At 36.4% G+C, this 18,266-nt stretch overlaps 1 protein-coding gene across 1 annotated transcript in view; it reads right to left on the reverse strand.

Annotated features, from left to right (window-relative positions):
- LOC140344524 (uncharacterized) overlaps positions 1-18,266 on the reverse strand; it is a 66,933-nt gene that overhangs the window by 16,609 nt on the left and 32,058 nt on the right. The window contains exon 3 of the mRNA XM_072431714.1: positions 9,141-9,553. Coding sequence (XP_072287815.1) covers positions 9,141-9,553 — 413 coding nt within the window. The remainder of the gene's footprint in view (positions 1-9,140; positions 9,554-18,266) is intronic.

The raw sequence follows: 18,266 nt of genomic DNA on the forward strand, positions 1-18,266 counted from the left end.
TTGCTTTATTTTAATACGTGTATATTAAGTAATTAAAAAGGTACCTCTAAAATCCCCTGACTTTGCATTATTTTTGTTTATGACACTTTAGGATTGGCATCCACCAAAGTGGAGGGTAATCATTTATTTTTTTAATTGGAATAACTGTTTTGGGTGGCCACAAATAGTTAAATCATTCAAAGTAAAAACCTAGAGTTGGGCTTTAAGAAAGATCTCCAAGCTTGATTTCTATGTAAAGGGAAAGTTGGCATTGACTTTAAATCCAAGAATGTGACTCTTGTATGTATAGAATGTAATGTACAGGACTGCGGAGTCTGTGGACAAAAACTCAAATTACTTTAGAGTTAGAGAGTTGGTAAAGAGCTATTACTTGCTAAATACATCTTCCTAAGGATGATATATTAGATATTTACTTACCATGGCAAAACTACATTTGTATTTCTCATTACTGAAGTCATTAAAGTGCATTTTTTACCTCTAAGTATTAGAGGAAGTAAGGTCCAAGATTTGATTTAAAAAATGCTTTCAACACATAATATAAATTACTCAAGGGACTAAATGACAATGAAAACTACAAGTATATATACATCTGTTCTTTTCACACTGCTATGGGCAGAGCAGACAATTATTGACCATACCCAGGGTTAGTCTCAGTGGAACGTGTAGATAGTCTGCTTTCCAAGATGCATACGTGTTTAATCCAACCTTGTGTAGGACAATTAATTTTGTCTGTATTATTCCTAATGCTATTCTTAGTCACAAATTAATGTAATTTCCTTTGGAAGTTTGACCAAACCCAAGAATTGATTCTCTAATGTACTACAAGTCACTGTTTTAGCCTAATGAGGTGTTTTAATTGCAGCTAAAGGGAAGGTGAAGGAAATGACACACATTACGGAACACAGTATTCCTATTAAAAGTTTTTAATATAATGTTACTACTTTAAGTATTCAAAAGAAAATTGTATTTGGTTTCTGTATTTTCAGACTTTGTCTACAGTTTAAAACTACTGTGTGTATAAAGAGTTGCAAAATCCCTTGTTTTTTACCACAATGGCTAAGGTACAAACGTTCAAACAAATGGACAAGTACACTCGATTCTGACCACTGTACTCTTGCACATGGAAGGTCAAAGAATCATCATAGCCAACTTTAACCCCATATGTAGCCATTGCTTCTATTTGGTCCCAAACAAATCCTTCTAACTCATCTCAGGTTCCTTGTAGGACAGACTTGTCCCCCCCGAAGCAAAGATATGAGTGAGACCAGCCATTATGAATTATGAACCAGCTGGGCACAGACAGACACTGCTCTCTCCATCTTCTTCCTTTAGCTTTCTGGCCAAAATAGGGAAGTGACAAATGTAAGAAATGTTGTCATATGTGCAATGTGGTAATGGCCTGGCTGTCTATTGGAAAGAGGCTACTTTCACTAGCACTTACAGGTCACTCTGCTACCCTTTCCAAAAACATTGAGCCTGATTTATTAAAGCTCTCCAAGGCTGGAGAGTATACACTTTCATCAGTGAGCCTGGGTGATTCAGCAAACTGCAATGGATTTCTTTAAAGTCATTTGCTAGCAAATGTTTTAAATCCATACCAGATCAATTTTAGGTTTGCTGGATCACCCAGCTTCACTGATGAAAGTGTATCCTCTCCAGCCTTGGAGAGCTTTAATAAATCAGGCCCATTGCTGGAAGAGTAAGCTAAGCTGGGTTTGAAAAGGGGTTTAGAACCTCCTTTTTTTATTTAAAAAAATTTAAAAAAATTTTTTTTAAATATATAGATTTTTTAATTTATTCAATTAATTGTTTTTACAGGATTTTGTGTTTCAAACTTTATTATACTCATACTATTATAATATACTGTAAAATAAATTTTCATGAAAAACAATGTACTGCTTTTAGACATATAAAACTGGAAAGAAATGAACCGCTAGGGAGGTTAATGATAAATTATTCCAAAATGGTTTCCATTAAAGAGGTCAATGCAGGCTTGATTTAAAGCTCAATAACTGTTTAGTAATAATCTGTAGATACCTAGTTTGGCAGTCCACAGGTTTTCTTTAACCTGCTGAGCGGTAACCCTGAGTGTGACTAGGGGTAAAAAAAAGATGCTCAGAGCGGTAACCGAGTCAAGCTCGAGGTAGTTAAAACAGCAAAATAGAATAATAAATTGAGCCTTACCTGATCCGCCGGCTTCCTCCTTCGCGATCCTCATCTCCTTGCTTCCTGCCGGCATTCTCTGCATCCGATGGGTGCACGGGGAGTTCCCGGTGATGGTGGTGCGTGGGAACGTTCCGTTCGTGGCGTGGCGGTAATTTCAAATCTTTTTGTATTGCATTCAATACAAAATATTTGTATTGAATGCAATGCAGTGGATTTATATGTGTAAAAGCAGTACATTGTTTTTCATGAAAGTTTTACAGTATAATATAATAGTACGAGTATAATCTTTATTTTAAAAAATTATTTTTTTAATTCATTGAATTTATTATTTTGACATGATTTTGTGTTTCAAACTTTATTATACTCATACTAATATAATATACTGCAAACAAAATTTTCATGAAAAACAATGTACTGCTTTTAGACATATAAATCGGGACAGAAATGAACCACCCAGGAGGTTAAGACAATTCTCATCAGAACACAAACCACATAAACTATTGTGCATAACTTGTACCTAATAGAAAATCAGGTCTAGATGATCAAGTAGGTCCCTGAATTTCCAAGAATTTACAATAATAAAAGTAGGGAAGCTACGAACATTAGTGAAAGAGGTAACACCCAAATAAACAAAGCAAATCACAAGCATCATGAAGTATAACAAATAGCAAAATGTTTATGGCTAAATTTCCCCCCAGCCAATGTATTTACAGAGGGGCAAATAAACCAAACAAGAGGGATAATATACCTAAAATGATACACAAATGAAAGAGAGAAGGAGATAAGCTACTAAATAGATTAATAGGGAGCTTAAGAGGTTTCATGATATAAAGTGTCTAAGCTACCCACCCACGACCAAGATAAAAGACTTGGAGACAAAGTGACAATGCCAGAACACAACTAGGAGACAAGGGCAGAATGTTGTTACCCTGCAACAGCAGAAAGCATCTGAATAAGATTGCTTTCTGGTAGATCACCATACAATATTTAAAGTGTAGCTTAACCTAAAAACAACAACAAAAAGTAGTATATTGTAGTTTACAAGTCCATATATCTGCTGGCTTCATTGGGTATTTTAGAACATTTATAACAAGTAGAGAAACAAATGCAGTGTCCCTGTCACTTCCTGTCAGTTGAAACGTCAACATTACCAATGTTATCTCTCCTTTGTAAAGTACTAGTTCCATAAATCTACCGTATAATGAGGATACATGAAGGCAGACATTTTTAAAGTCCAGCCTGGATGAAAACTATGGGTACTAGTGTTTTTTGCAAGTAGTTTGACCTCTTTTGCAAGCTCCTGAAAAAGCCTAAGCAATTACCGCCTGCTACCACTCCCAGATGCTTAGCTGCGTTTTTTACTGCTAGTCTGAACATATCCTATGTTTCCTATCATAAATACCATGAGTAAATTAAGCCGCATACACACGTGCAATAATAGTCGTTGGAAAGCATCTTTCATGATCCTTTCCAACGACTAAGCACTGCACGATGCATGAACGAGTCATGTACATACAGCACCGTTCTGCTCTATGGAGTGGGGAGGGGGAGAACGACACAACGGCACCCTGTTGTGCGTTCTCCCCCTTCCCTTGCATCAGCATGCTTAGTCGTCCATCGTCAGTGGATCCGCCAGGATGGTCGTTCGGACGATGGACCGCTGGCGCTGTACACACCCAATATTGTCCCTGAGTCGATTATCGGGCGAGAACTGTTGGATGTGTGTACTTTAGTGTTTACATGAAGATACATCAAGTATTTACTTGCAGCACCATCAACAGAAAACAACACTTTTCAAAAAGCCTTAAAAAACATAAATCAAAAGCCACCATTACATCTACAGATGGATATTTTGCAATATATGTTGAAATTTTTGTTTCTTGAATATAGATATGCTTTAATTAAACTGCAGTTTAAAAAAATTATATTGGATCACTGAATTGAAACTGCATACTAAAATATTGATGTTTTTTTCTAATTTGCATTAACATGTTATTTTATTATATGAGATATTTATGCTCTTATATTCCAATTTAAGCTGTTTAAAAGTTTAGTATTTTTAATATATTTTAGTATGTTATTAACACCTATGCTCCTGAATATTCAGTAAATTGTTGGAACACTAGAAGAACCAAGGACTAATATTTCTCTTTCTGAGGTCTAATGTAACCCAGCAGCCCCTAAAGTAAACTGTTTAATCTGAGGGTAATGCCTGTGTGTGGTATAAATGTCTCACAAAGCCTAAGAATGCCGTGGTAAACCACTGACTGAAATGGGAGGACAGCGTTACATGATTTTAAGGATAATTCACAAGTCAAATAGCAGTCTGGCTTCATCTGGCAGACACACTGAAGAGACTAAGTACTGGCTATTTGGAAAAGGATCTGAAGTTTAAAGACCAAGTGTAAAAACACACAAGGGAGGTAACTTTAAAAAATAGTAATAAAAAATAAATTGATTTTTACAGGAAGAAAAGAAAGGGTCTGGTTAAGCAAATCGGATTCCAGAGTCATAAAATGTAAAGCAGTTATAATCATCACCGCAAATGCAATATCTGATTCTCAATGTAATCTAATTTCTATATTGCAGACTTCCTGATAACATATTGCATGTTTTAATAATAAACAATACATACTATACAGTAATATGTATGCAATAAAATAAAAAATGTTAGTACAAAACATACCAAACCACGTTTTAGCAATTACAGTACATTACAGCATATATTAAAAACCAAGAAAATATTTTACAATAAGTTGACAGCAGTCTCCCTTTAATCAAGGAAAAGAAACTTTAAATGCAGCAACTGGTACCAGGGTTAGCAAATGCATATTAGTTCCCTCTATTTACAATACCTTAGTAACCATTCGCTTGCAGGAGTTTACTGTGTATGTGCTCACTGAGCCATTATTATAGCAAATCAACCTTTCAGACAGTTTTCTGTCCTGAAGTAGAACAAATTGACTCCTTAGGTGACTAATTTGTGCTTTGCAGATACCAAATGCTGAACATGATGGCTAAATATTGTGGTTGGACACTCATGTTTGTGAATACTATATTCTTACTTCTATAATTTTCCAGCTGTAAATGTAGTAGTTAACATATTGATGTGATTAGAAATGGTGGACAATGTTCTTGGTTCTTCTAAACATGACAGGTTACTGCATTTTAAAAGGATGGCCATTAAGGTCTGTAATCATCCCCTCATCCTATTTACTTCTCCTAGGGGTTAAGTAATATTAAATATACAATAGATGTTACAAGTACAACTGGGTAGAGAGATAATGAAGACAGAAAGTTATATAGCACAGATGAACATTTGAGACTTGTCACTTGGGTGCCATTCATTTAAACCATGGATACCCCAGCACAAGTATTGTAGCTCTGGTTTTCTTTCCATTGCCATGTGTTGGCAGCCCATACTAACTGTATAGGGGGCCTTATGTCAAGTACATAGTAATGCTTGTGCAGTAAAGCACCACAACTGAACTGATACATTTCCAGAATGCCCTAATTTACTTTTGGAAGTAGACAGTCTTGCAAACGTTTTTTTCCAATGTAAATGGAGTATTGATGGGTTATAACTGTTGACCTAGAGATCCACTCTTTCTCGTTCTCCTGTTCACAAACGCCATTGGAAGAAAGTGAAGGTAAATTCAAAATTTTGAGTTGTCACTAAACAGGAATGGGAACTTTTCTTCTGATGATAACAGTCTATGGGGGGGGGGTATACTCTTTGAATTGAAAAGATATCCACTAACATCCTGTTGAGTCTACAGGGCAGGAAGTGAAGAGAAACTGAGGATCCATTCCATTGAGGAACAGATGGCAATAATTCTTCTGACAGCAATTTAGTCCCCCAGCTTCATCAAAACATGGATATTTATCATCAGGCTTGCCTTATACTTTAATGCTAAAATGTAGTACTGATGGTACTTTCTGAGCCCTGTCACCTTGAATTATCTGATACAGCGTCCAAAAGATGAAGCCTGGAAAACTGTGCTACACCTGAATATATATATTACACAAAATCAACTAGATCATGGAAAAGTAGATAAGTGGAAATTCTTTTTCAGACTTCTAACTTTATTATGTTACAATTACTATTTCTACTTTACTTCTGTAAATCAATTTCTATTTCATTAACATTTTAAAGTTACTTTTTAAAGAAGATATTGCTTTCAACAGCAGATTCTATATCCTGTAAAAGTGTATATAGGATGTAAGTGCCTGCTAAGTGCTGTGCTCTGCTGATTACATATTATAATGGGTGTCTTCTGCATCCTGAATGCCCCATCCCAAAATCATGGGTGGAAAAGCCCAGTGTTAAAGGCCATTTCTGACCCACAGACTTCTGCTGGAGGCTCAGCCGCAGTCCCAACCTTTCCCAGTAAAGTGAATGACAGTGGTCGGGGAACAATTTTTTGAACACGGCTGCAGCATATCGCTGCATGGTTCCAGAAAACAATCAGACAGACCAACACATTCTAAAGCATAATTAAACCCCAAATTAAACAAGAACAATTCTAGTACTAATTAGGTTGATAAGGGAATGCAAACAGTGTATGGAAGTAAAGTGGTAGACAGAATATCACATGGGTGAAATGTGCTTGCGCACTGCATATGCCGGAGGATTGTCAATCATATATGACCATGGTATACCCAGGGTAGGAAGAATAATATAGATACCAGACTTCAATTTCCTGTAATCCTGTATTATAGTGGAAGCAATCTGTCTTTATGGCGTAACAAGATCTCAGGAAGTAGGTGATGAAGAAATGTGTGAATCTCGCTTAGCTAACAGGAACCTAAAAGGCATGCGAGGTCCTGGCTATGTGGATATGTGCATGGCTACAAGAAGAATGCTTTTTATTCTAAGTTTAGCACCAAAGGTAATACTAATACTTTACACTTATCAACAAGATTGTGAAAATAATTCCCCTTGCCTAAATTTTGTTTTAACTCAAAGTAGAAACACACAATAAATGCCTGGCATTCTGTACCTAAATACAGACAGTAATATGTACACAGCATGATCAGTGCAACAACTTCTCCTATTTATTCCACAGAAGTATGACCTTGTCTGCATTCTTCAATCAAGTTTATATAAACTGGTATGCATAACATGTATCATGTTTATTTATCACATGTCACAGGCCAAACATCATTACAAATATAAACATGACAAGGCATTTATAATCCACCCATAGCTTAAAAATGCAAGCATCTAATGATTTACTGTGTCTAAAATGTCCATGTATAATAGGTTTTACAATAAGAACAATAAAAGAATAGCTACAAGATGTGTCTAATAAATTGCATTACAATGTGTCATAATGTCATAAACATTTGTAGTAAATACAATTTTAGATATTGTGTATTGCTACTATCTTAAACGCGTTCTATCTGAACAAAGCAGATGATTGGAGCACTCAAGAGAAGAGAGAATTTTGGATTGATGGAGACCACTTGTGTTGAGTAGCTGGGTACCTCTCTAGATCAGTGTTTCATAAATGTTAACAGCCAGCCAGTGTTGGGCTTGCCTATTAGAAAGCCTTGTTTGCTTATTAAACACAGGGTTACAGAAGTATTTCAGTGTTTTTCAACCAGGGTTCCTTACAAGGTTTCTAGGGTTTCCTTGTGCCTCCCAGGTTAGTTTAGGCAACACCAATCTTTTAGGCTGTCTGTAAGGGTAACATTCTTCCCACTGGTCAGCAATCTACAGTACATTCTTCCCACTGACCACCATACTGATGTACTATGATCTGTAGTAATATAGTGATTAAAGCAGGGGTTCCTTGAGGACCTGAAAATTATTTCAAGGGTTAAATTATTTCCTCATATTAAAAACATTGAGAAATGCTGCTCTTGCATACCAGTAGATCATGGTATTAATAGAAAAAAATAACCCTTCCGTTTTTTTGCAGCCCGGAGTTTTAATCTGTATTTAATGCCTTTCTACAGTGCAGTCTGCATGGTGCACATCACACTTCTGGCAAGGAATTAGACAAATGATGCCTAATGACAATCTTCTCCCTCCCAGCGGAAACCAGAACAATGGCATCTCACACAATGGGGATATACTTTCACACACCCACTGGCAGAGTTACAACTCTCAAGCTTGCATTACAGAAACCCATACACAGAAGAGGGATAAGGCTATAACATAGTTTGAAAACAAGAGCAATAAAATAACTACTGCAAAAAAATCATTATGCAATCAGCTAAAAAATTATTTTTCTAGTGCAGCATAGCACTATGTTATTTCAAGTCTAGCCAAAGCAGATATTTTAGTTATGGGTGCAGAAGAAAGACTAAAGTAAAGAAAAAGTAAAAGTCCAACCTAAGTGCAGAGAGCAAAAGATGATCATTGCTTTTTTTAAGCAGATTATCCTCATCTATGTGCCTTTCTGAAACTAGTTTTACTTTGTTACTAGATGGTAAAATTAGCTGACTTCAGAAGTGTACATCTAGGGGCATCTCTCATCAGGATCAGTTAACCTTAAAATCAAGTGGTTATTCTGGATCCAGTTTGGTCTGGGTGCTGCTGAAGGCAGGTGGTATAGATGGTATAAAAAACACATATCCTACGCAAAGAAAAAGAGTTTTTCTGTGTTATCCATACAGTAAAATGGAAATATGCCACAGGGAGATTGAAAGTCACTAATATTTTCGTCACACACATTTGGACTGGAATGTTTACTACTAATGTCACTTAGAACAAGAAAGAAGGTTGCTATTATTCTTATGATTCTAAGGCATAAGTTAAATTAGGAGATAAAGTAATATTAATAAGATATTTTAAGTTCTACATTTTATTAAAAACCATATCGATACAAATGTTGGCATATTTCCAAACTGTTCAACTACACCAAAACCTATTACTAAATAAGTATTTCTTTCTGATACATGATTCTAATTATGATATATTTGATGCTTTTTTTGAAGTGCTCTACAAATTTAGGGTTACTTACTTTGGTACAGATGTGGGTGTATCTTGCTGTTCAGGTTTTATAGTCTCTTTGGGAGCCTCGGTATTGCTTTCTGCTGAAGGTTTTGTCTGTGCTGAGCTAAACTCTGCTGTCTGTTCTGTTTCACTCGTAGAAACATCTTGTGTGTGTTCCTGGTGTGAGTCCTCTTTATCCTGGATATTTTTAGCTTGCGAGTCCTCATGTTCCTTGCAGAGGTCCTGGGTGCTGTCAACCTGCTTAGCATTTCCCAGAGAGGTTTTTGGTGAGAAATTGAAAAGGTTTCCAATAAAATGTAAAAAGTTCTCCCTTGATTGTTTCTCGCTGTCGAGTGCTTTGGAATTCTGTCTGTAGTCCTTCTCTTCTTCGGATTCAGAGGTGACCTGACGAGGGGGACTAGAGTTTTGGTCTTCTTTTACCTATGTGGGAACAGACAATATAAAGTTAATGTGAACTTTTCTGTGCTTGACTGTAAATATAATAAATACACACAGGCTGTAGATAAGGGGAAATGTTCTATATTCCCAATGAAGAGCACAGCATAGGGTGACAAAATTGCTACTACAAAAATACATTACAGTGAGTGTGCATTGTCGCAGCAGTACTGAAAATGTGCTGCCGGCAGGATAACCAAATAAAAATCAAAGAAAAGAGCCTTAAAAAATTGCAGCCACCAGATCTTATAAATAAACTTATCTGTGTTTTTTTTTTTTTTTAAATCATTTGGTCATTGATCTGATACCTAAAAAGTCCTAATATTTATGTTCCCCTCTATTATATACAAAGACTGCAAATCTCTAAAAGAATCAGAAAATTTTCATAGCTTCTCAGGGAAAATTTTTTTCCATGTTTTCCTTCAACTCAGGTGGGCTGGACTAGGATTAGGCCAGGGTTTCCAAATCAAAGGACATTATTTCAGGGTGATTTTGTGTTGTTTTTATCTTCCTATAATGAAATCAAGAAGATATTTATTCAAAGTAAAATATAAGGAAAAAGCTATATCTGTGCTTTAAAACAATAAAAAAATACTGAAATGTAATTAAAGGTACACATTTGCATGAAAAAAATCCTAAAGGTATAATCCCCACCACTTTCTCAGCTTTGTAAAGTACAATAACACTCTATTTTGATGACATGACACTGAAACAATGCCCATCACACAATGATAAATCATTAGGATAAAGTAACTCCATACTACAATACAAGTTTTATCTAGGTTGGAGAGAAAAAAGATAGAGGCAGAAGGGGTTATGTGTGAGGCCAAAAGCAAAGCTTCTGTGCAGAGAGATAAATAATAATCACATAAATTGCATCATACAATTACTAATACAAATTAGTAATCTATAGTAGAAGTACCAACATGGATTACATTAATACACATTACAGCAATTGAAGCATTAGTTTTTCAAAATAGTGATGTACAGATAAATTATAGATAGAGTGGCATCTGTTCTCACGTCTATGGACTTTGAACGTGATTCCTGGTCTGACTAATCATAGGACTGTTTAAAATTAAAGAAAGAGAGGTCTCTAATCCCAATTGGGCTTCATCAGGGATATAAAAGCAACCATAGGGATAATGTCCTGTTTGAAATGAGCCAGTAAAGAAACATTGAAGTATAGGAGAATCGTCAATCCAAATGGTTTTGTGATGATATATAAGAATCTTTTATGTTAATGGGGTTGAAGACTGAGGTATGGTACACTGAGGGAAAGCAAAGCCTCTAGCTGATGGGATCGGTTTGGCCACATACAAACCCCCCTTGCCTCTCCCTTTCTCACAAATCTATTTGTTTTTTAGGGGGTGGCCTTGAGGGAACACCCAAACTAACCCCTGCCCACTCACAAATTACACCCAGCAAATAACAATTATGTGTGAAACAGACATAACTAGCAACTCTGGTGTGATGGTATAGTAACTTTAATATCCAGTTATGTAGAAGATTCTAATAATAATTATAAGATTTCTTCAGTGTGCAATTTAACAAATTATATGCGTCAATACGTTTTTATTCTGGATGTTACTCTGGACACTTACATATGGTATGTAAAAGGTTAAATAACAACACATGTAAAAGTCTTGTTAACATTCTCCAGTATTTGCCTAGTTTTTACTTGACTTAGGACAGTGGAAATGAGTTCCTTACATAAAACTCCCTCTGTGATTGTTAGCTTTTTACAGTTTACTTAACTAGCTTTTCAGATTCCAATTACCATTAATTAAGAATTTGTTTAAATGGTTCTAGGCATCATTAAAACATGCTGTTTGTGATTGCAGAATAATCTAATTACATTAAATCAGTTTGCTAAATCTCTTTATTACATGGATGCAGTATTGAGTTTCTATTTTATTTGTAATGAGAACATTTGGAAGGGAACATAAAGTAAACACATGGATATGCGAGACCAGCACAATATGGCCTCACTTCTGCCAAGGGCTGAAGCATTGTCATGAATGGCGGATAAGTCCTTTGTGTTTGTCATAAACATTGGCATCTATACACATAGAAATGCACACACTGAGTACACACACCAGTTATTCATATTTTTGGTTTGCATGCTTTCATTTATTTCTGTCCAAGAACAAGCAAAGGAATAGACAATGATTGTTAATGGACTCTAGCTAATAGCTTGGTATTAAAAAATGTAGAGCAGCAGCAAAGTATGGTTTGTTCAAAGAAGGCACGGATTTGAACAAATGTTCAAAAATAAATAGTTTGAGGGAGTTTTCTGTAAAATAAGGTACTGTAGGTAAAATGCTTTGAGCTCTGTAATGAATATGTTCAGAAGTCCTACAATTACCCAGATTACTAGAAAAATGTATTGCCATAATCCCCATACAATCAAATTGGACAACAAAAACTTTATCAGAGTTCTCCCCAGCCCGTTTTAGCCGGGCACACCACCCAGCACTTTTCAGTAGCCACCCGGCTGTTTCTGAGTGGTTACTGAACACTGTCACAATACAGGAGCTGCCACTCGCCTACAGCTTCTTCCCACCCAGCTTACAAAAATATCTGGGGGGATTAGTGTTTATATATATGTACACACATATAACCAAACACACACACAAATATGTGTTTAAATTTAACATTAAATTAAGACGACATATCAGAGGAATAAAAGTAAAATAGAACTGATGACATGCAGCCTAAAGGCATTGTTGTTTGTTTAGATTGCTTTCTTCAGTTCCCTTTTCCGGGTCTCTGAGGGGTAACATTTTTCCAGGTTATTGCACAGCTAGTAGTTGTTAGTTACATATAACTGAACTTGTTCTTGTAATGCTGAAGATGTAGAAGCTACTTCATCTGTTCTACCAGTGTATGAAATACTCCAGCTTTATAGCTACACAGCACTGTAATCCAAACACCATGACATGGCAGGTGTTCATCCTAGGAAGTATTTGCTGAACCACACTGTCCCCACCGTTATCAGTGAACCTGGGTGATCCGCTGGTTGTGCTGCACTCTTTTTTCTTTATAAAAAAAGGGTGTTGCACTTAATAAAAATAGAATTTTTATTTTCTATAAAAAGGTTTTAAATCCACTTTTGTAATTTTTTACCTTATTGGAGTACTCCTCTTTCTATTATACTTCTCTTTTAATGTTTGAAAAACATTGTTTTTTTTTGACATGTGAGTGTGTGTGTGTATATTTATATATATATATATATATATATATATATATATATATATATATATATATATAGATAGATAGATATACAAATGTGTGTGTAGCAGATAAATGTGCTCACTGCATATGCTGTTTAGCAGTGCTGCACAGTAATTGCACATCAAAGCCATCGCTCTCTCTCTGTGGGAGTCTGATCTGACTGTAAACAGGAGACTCTCTAATCTGCTGATCACATTTCCTACAAAGAGAAAACCACTAGAAAGAACATTTAGAAATCATGTGACAATAATCAAAATATGGAACCAAAAACTAACTAAAACTGAAGGTTACTTTAAAAGCCAATTTTAGGTAAATGGTAAAATATTATAAAAAAGTGTGTACTTCAAATACACAACATTTCATCTTTAAACTATAAACTTGCTAAAGGCGCTGTCTTCTCTTAACATGTCAGAAGGGAAGGAAACTTATCTAGAATTATGTTCATATTTCCAGGGTCAATACCTCTCTCGCAGACTGATGAGGCTCCTTCAAACAGGCATTATGGATCCATAAAACTTTTACAACTGGCATACCTGGCACTTTTATGTGTTGTAGCTGTAGATTCAGTGACACAGTCACAATGATTTTTTGATACATTTACTCTATACACAATGCACTGTGATGTGGGAAGACAATTTCCAGATATGTTTATTGGAATTAGGTCTAGTACAGATACAATATTGTTTATCTATTTACATAGAAAAAAAATGCTATTGTCGATGAAATATTAAAATATGAAATATCCAGATAAAGTGCATTTTAAATTACATATGATTGTTGCTTTCTTGTAGTGGAAAATGTTGTTTTGATAATATTTCATTTTTTTCCTTGTTCTATTTTTATATGGCTTCCCCCCACCTTCAGTGTTCTTGCTGAGGCGAGAAAGATTGACAGGTAATTACAGAGCCTCCTGGGATATTTACTGTATGTTACATAGTACAGGAGGCTGCGAAGTCCTGGATCTCATTGTCAGCATGTAAGACATTGGGTGTCATTACCATTGGGACCCCAAAAACGTAAATGACCAAACACCGGATTGATTTCAAAGCGCTTGTTCTACCCTATTCTCACAATGGTATCCTAATACAGGAGATAGCTTGAGATCGATATATTAACATATCAGGCCTGATTTATTAATGCTCTCCAAGGCTGGAGAGGATACACTTTCACCACTGAAGCTGGGTGATCCAGAAAACTTGGAATGGATTTCTTCAATGTGATTTGCTAGCAAATGTTTTTGAATCCTGGACCAGGTTTGCTGACTCACCCAGTTTCACTGATGAAAGTGTATCCAGCCTTGGAGAGCTTTAATAAATCAGGCCCATAGAATGTATGGGATTGCAGTCCCTATAAACAGTCAGAAGCCAGCAAGTATATATGTTATCAAAACACTGGCAAACAAATTGGGGTCAAGGATTTGCAACTGTGATTGCACCCCTATTCCAGACCTGACCTTGTTCACCTTTATTGCTCATGCATAAACTCAAATCTAACACAGAATGTAAAAAGTAATGATGTGGCAGACACACATCCAAGAGAAGAGTTGTGCAGGGAATTGGTATGATTCTTAGCGGAATGTCAGCTCAGAGGAATGCTTTCCCATGCTCACTACTACAAATGCGTGAGGGGTGGTAATGCTTACAAAGTTGAATTGATGTCAGTCTCTGTCTAGCATTGTTGGAAAAAAGTCAGCAATGGCAGCGTTTGTATTTTGGTAGCACCAATTGGATAATGAACAAAATATTTTGATGTATCTAGAAACATTTAAAATGACTAAATAATGTCAATATCAAAAGATATTCTGAGATACTTAGAGATGTGTCACCTGTTCGTGGCTGAACTGCTAATGCTTGGTTTAGTTTACTTTAGAAGAATCTGTTAGTATCTCTCCCACATGCCCGTGAGTCATCCGTTACGCTAGTAACCTTGCCAGCCATGTAATTGAGACTTTATGATGCATTGCTACATGGTGTGCCAGTGTTGTCCACAAATGGAAAATAAGCTAATTAATTCCCAGTAATGCCTTGGTGTGGGAGACATCCGTTTAATCACATCACAGAGTGAAACAATAACTCTGACCTGAGTTAACACTAAAACTGGAGGAGCTCCAAGAAGAGAATGCACTTAACCCTGAGAAAATGAGCGGCCCTTGATTATGACCAACTGAGCTGGATGTCATGACCAGACTCCGCTCCAAGTGCAGGATTAGAGCTCCTATTCACACCACAAACTAAAAATATATAGCTAACCCTGTGAAAATATAAGAACTCTGCTAAACAATGTTTAGGTCTTTTGTAGATAATAGGAGTTAGTCTGTCAGAAATCTCTGCAGATCTTCCATGGTCCCCCACTATCCCTAATGTATCTTTATTTTTTTATTATAGAAGATGCAGCATACAGGGGAACACCAAATAGTGCCTGGGAAAACATGAGGCATTCCAAGGAGGAAATGAGCCAGGAGGGGTGTAGACAGAGAGATTTCTGGTGAAGTTTCTAACAGATGCATCAGGGTTATCGGATGACCCAAACCACCTATAACATAAATGGGCATCGAACTTAAACTTTTTTTGCTCTCCCACAATTGGAGAGTATTCCTGTCAGGAAAGGAAGTGAAGGGAGGAAAACAGACAAAACCAAAAACCAAGTAAAGAGGAGAAGGGTTAGAAAGTCTCACAAAAGCACATGATTTATGAATGCACTCCAAGACTGAGGAAGATTATCATGGAAGAACTTGGATGTTCCAGCCAACTTGGATTGCATCTGGTCCAGGATAGAAAGCATGTGCCAACTATTAGCAAATTATTTTTAAGAAATCTATTCCAGGTTTACTGGATCACACAGGTTCTCCCATGATATTTTCTCCAGTCTTGGAGAGCTTTAATATATCAGGCCCAATGTGTTTATTGCTCCTCGTGCTTTACAGAGGTATCCTGCTTTTGTCCAATAAATCTGCATTCATTTTAATACTTAAATTATACAACATACAATATATAATCTCAAGTAGCCAAATTCACCAGTTTTTTTGGCTGTGCTTTAGGACACTTTTTTGTGCAACCTCCCCCTCATGCACCAGTATGTCTATGGGAATGAGGGGTTCATACAGAGGGCAGTCTATTTCACATATTTCATTTCTAGAGCAAAGGGATACTGGGAACTAGAGAATCAGATGCATCCGGGTGCTTCTACCTTACTTTAAATATTACATTTCCATAGTTTAAAGGGACTGCGCCTTTAGTGTTATATCATTACTTTGCAGATTAACGCGTAGGACAAAAAAACTGCATGGAATCCCCACTCATCATTAGCCAGCAGCATATATTTCCAAGGGATTGCTCCTCTCCCTCCGTTTCTGAACCTTTGCCAACCTTCCAAATATAGACATGTCAGGAATGTTACAATGAATTAAAAAAGCAGCTGTGCAAAATGACAGAAAGTTTAACACCTTCAGTTCTCAGATCTATGCCATATAGAATTATAACTGAATGCTCCTGGTGGCATAGAATGAATAATCTAGTCCTACTTCTTACGCATTGAAGACAGAGCCAGGATATATAAAACCAAGTGTCAGATATGGAGACAGATTCCCACATCCAGGCATCTGCCAGACAGTCCTGCTCCCTGAGGATAGGAGAACACAGTTCCAAGAAAGAATTAATTGCTGGAGCAGACTGACGTTGATGTCAAATGAGATCACCAACAGGAGAGGTTGTGTAATACTATTCAGTGTTTCATCTGTAATGGAACCCCAGAGTAATATTGCCACTGTGCATAGAGTATTACTGGTGGGGGGAATTGGGGGCATAAATACAAAAATATATATAAATAAAGGCAGTGCTGGATTTCTAAAAGGATTAGTCTGTGGATGTTTCAGTTAGTCATTAGGGCTCACTGAGGATAGACCAATCTTTTTAGTAAGACATCTGTGGTCGGATTTAGATTACTCATATACACGACATGGTGATTGGAGGATCTGACCCGTCATACAAGAACAGTGACATAAACATACACGGTTGTTCCTGGTCTAGCATTCACCTTTATGTATTAGCAGACACATCCTGATCCTGTCTTACCTAAGTGAAACAACAATGACCAAAAATATTGATTTCAGACTATCCATTTTCTATGATTGTTCAGCAAAGGGGAGTTCACCATGGGGCCAAAGACCTAAACTCTTTCCCCATCTGACTGGCCAGGCAAGATTGCAATATTTGTATTTTGTATTTATATAATTGTATTATTTTATCTTTATTATATGTGTTTATCTTGTTTATGTTACATGTGTTTATTTTGTTTTGTTATTGTGTATGTGTTATTTTGTGTTTATATTTGTAGTAACAAGTACTACCCGGCTACTAGGGTTTATCTATCTAATACTGGTGTACGCTGAAATGCTGAATCCCTATTTAATGTACAGTGCTGCATAATATGTTGTATAAAAATATTGTTTATTAATAATCATAGTAATAATAATAATTGAGTTGTATTTTGTACTACAACACACCTCTCAGCTATTGGAGATGAAAAATAGTGACAGTTTTAGAACTAAATCATTTGTGAAAAGACATTCCCTTACCAGTCACCATATCATCATTTCATATAGCCTGGAGCAAAGCAAACACATGCCATCGCTCAGGTTAGAACATGAAGATAGTATAAATACTTTGACCAGCTGTTAGCGGGCAACTCTATTACTTTAGACTAGTATTTTGAAATATGAAACACTGTCTTGAGCAGGCCCTGATTTATAAAGCTTTCCAAAGCTGGAGAGGATACACTTTTATCAGTAAACCTGGGTGACACAGCAAACCTGGAATGTTTTTTTTTAAAGTAATTTGTTAGCAAATGTTTTCAATACTGGACCAGATCCATTCCAGGTTTGCTTAATGACTCAGCTTCACTGATGAAAGTGTGTCCTCTCCAGCCTTGGAGAGCTTTAATAAATCAGGTGCTAAGAATTTTAACACATTGGCTAGTTTAATATTAGATTTATATGCACAAGTCTACACAAATAAGAATAACTGCGGAGGAAGGGCAGATAAAGAGATTTAAGTCAGAAGTAGTTCTGTCCCTCTAAATGAGATCTACAATGCAACACAGACACATTGGGCTACTTAGAAATAACAATACATTTCAAAGAAATTTGAAGGGCAAACTGCTTAATACAGAGTTTGAGCATATAGCTGGTTTGCTTACCAAAAAAATCCAAAGCAATGAACAACCTGCTGTGATATATTGGTGCAAACTAAAAAAAGGAGGTTATACTATTTAAAACTTGAAGCCTGTGCCACTGCTCAGATTTTGACAGCTTTAGAGATTGCTAGTAAACATTGCAATGCTGTTGACGTCTACAATAAGTTTAGTTTACCTTCTGTAAGCCCACTAATGTAACCCCCACTGTGCCTATCTGCTTACATGCATGTGCTCCCTTTTGTAGACCCAATGTCACTATCCAGGCATGTAG

This window comes from Pyxicephalus adspersus, chromosome 1 (genome assembly GCF_032062135.1).
Source record: "Pyxicephalus adspersus chromosome 1, UCB_Pads_2.0, whole genome shotgun sequence".
Lineage (NCBI taxonomy): Eukaryota > Metazoa > Chordata > Amphibia > Anura > Pyxicephalidae > Pyxicephalus > Pyxicephalus adspersus.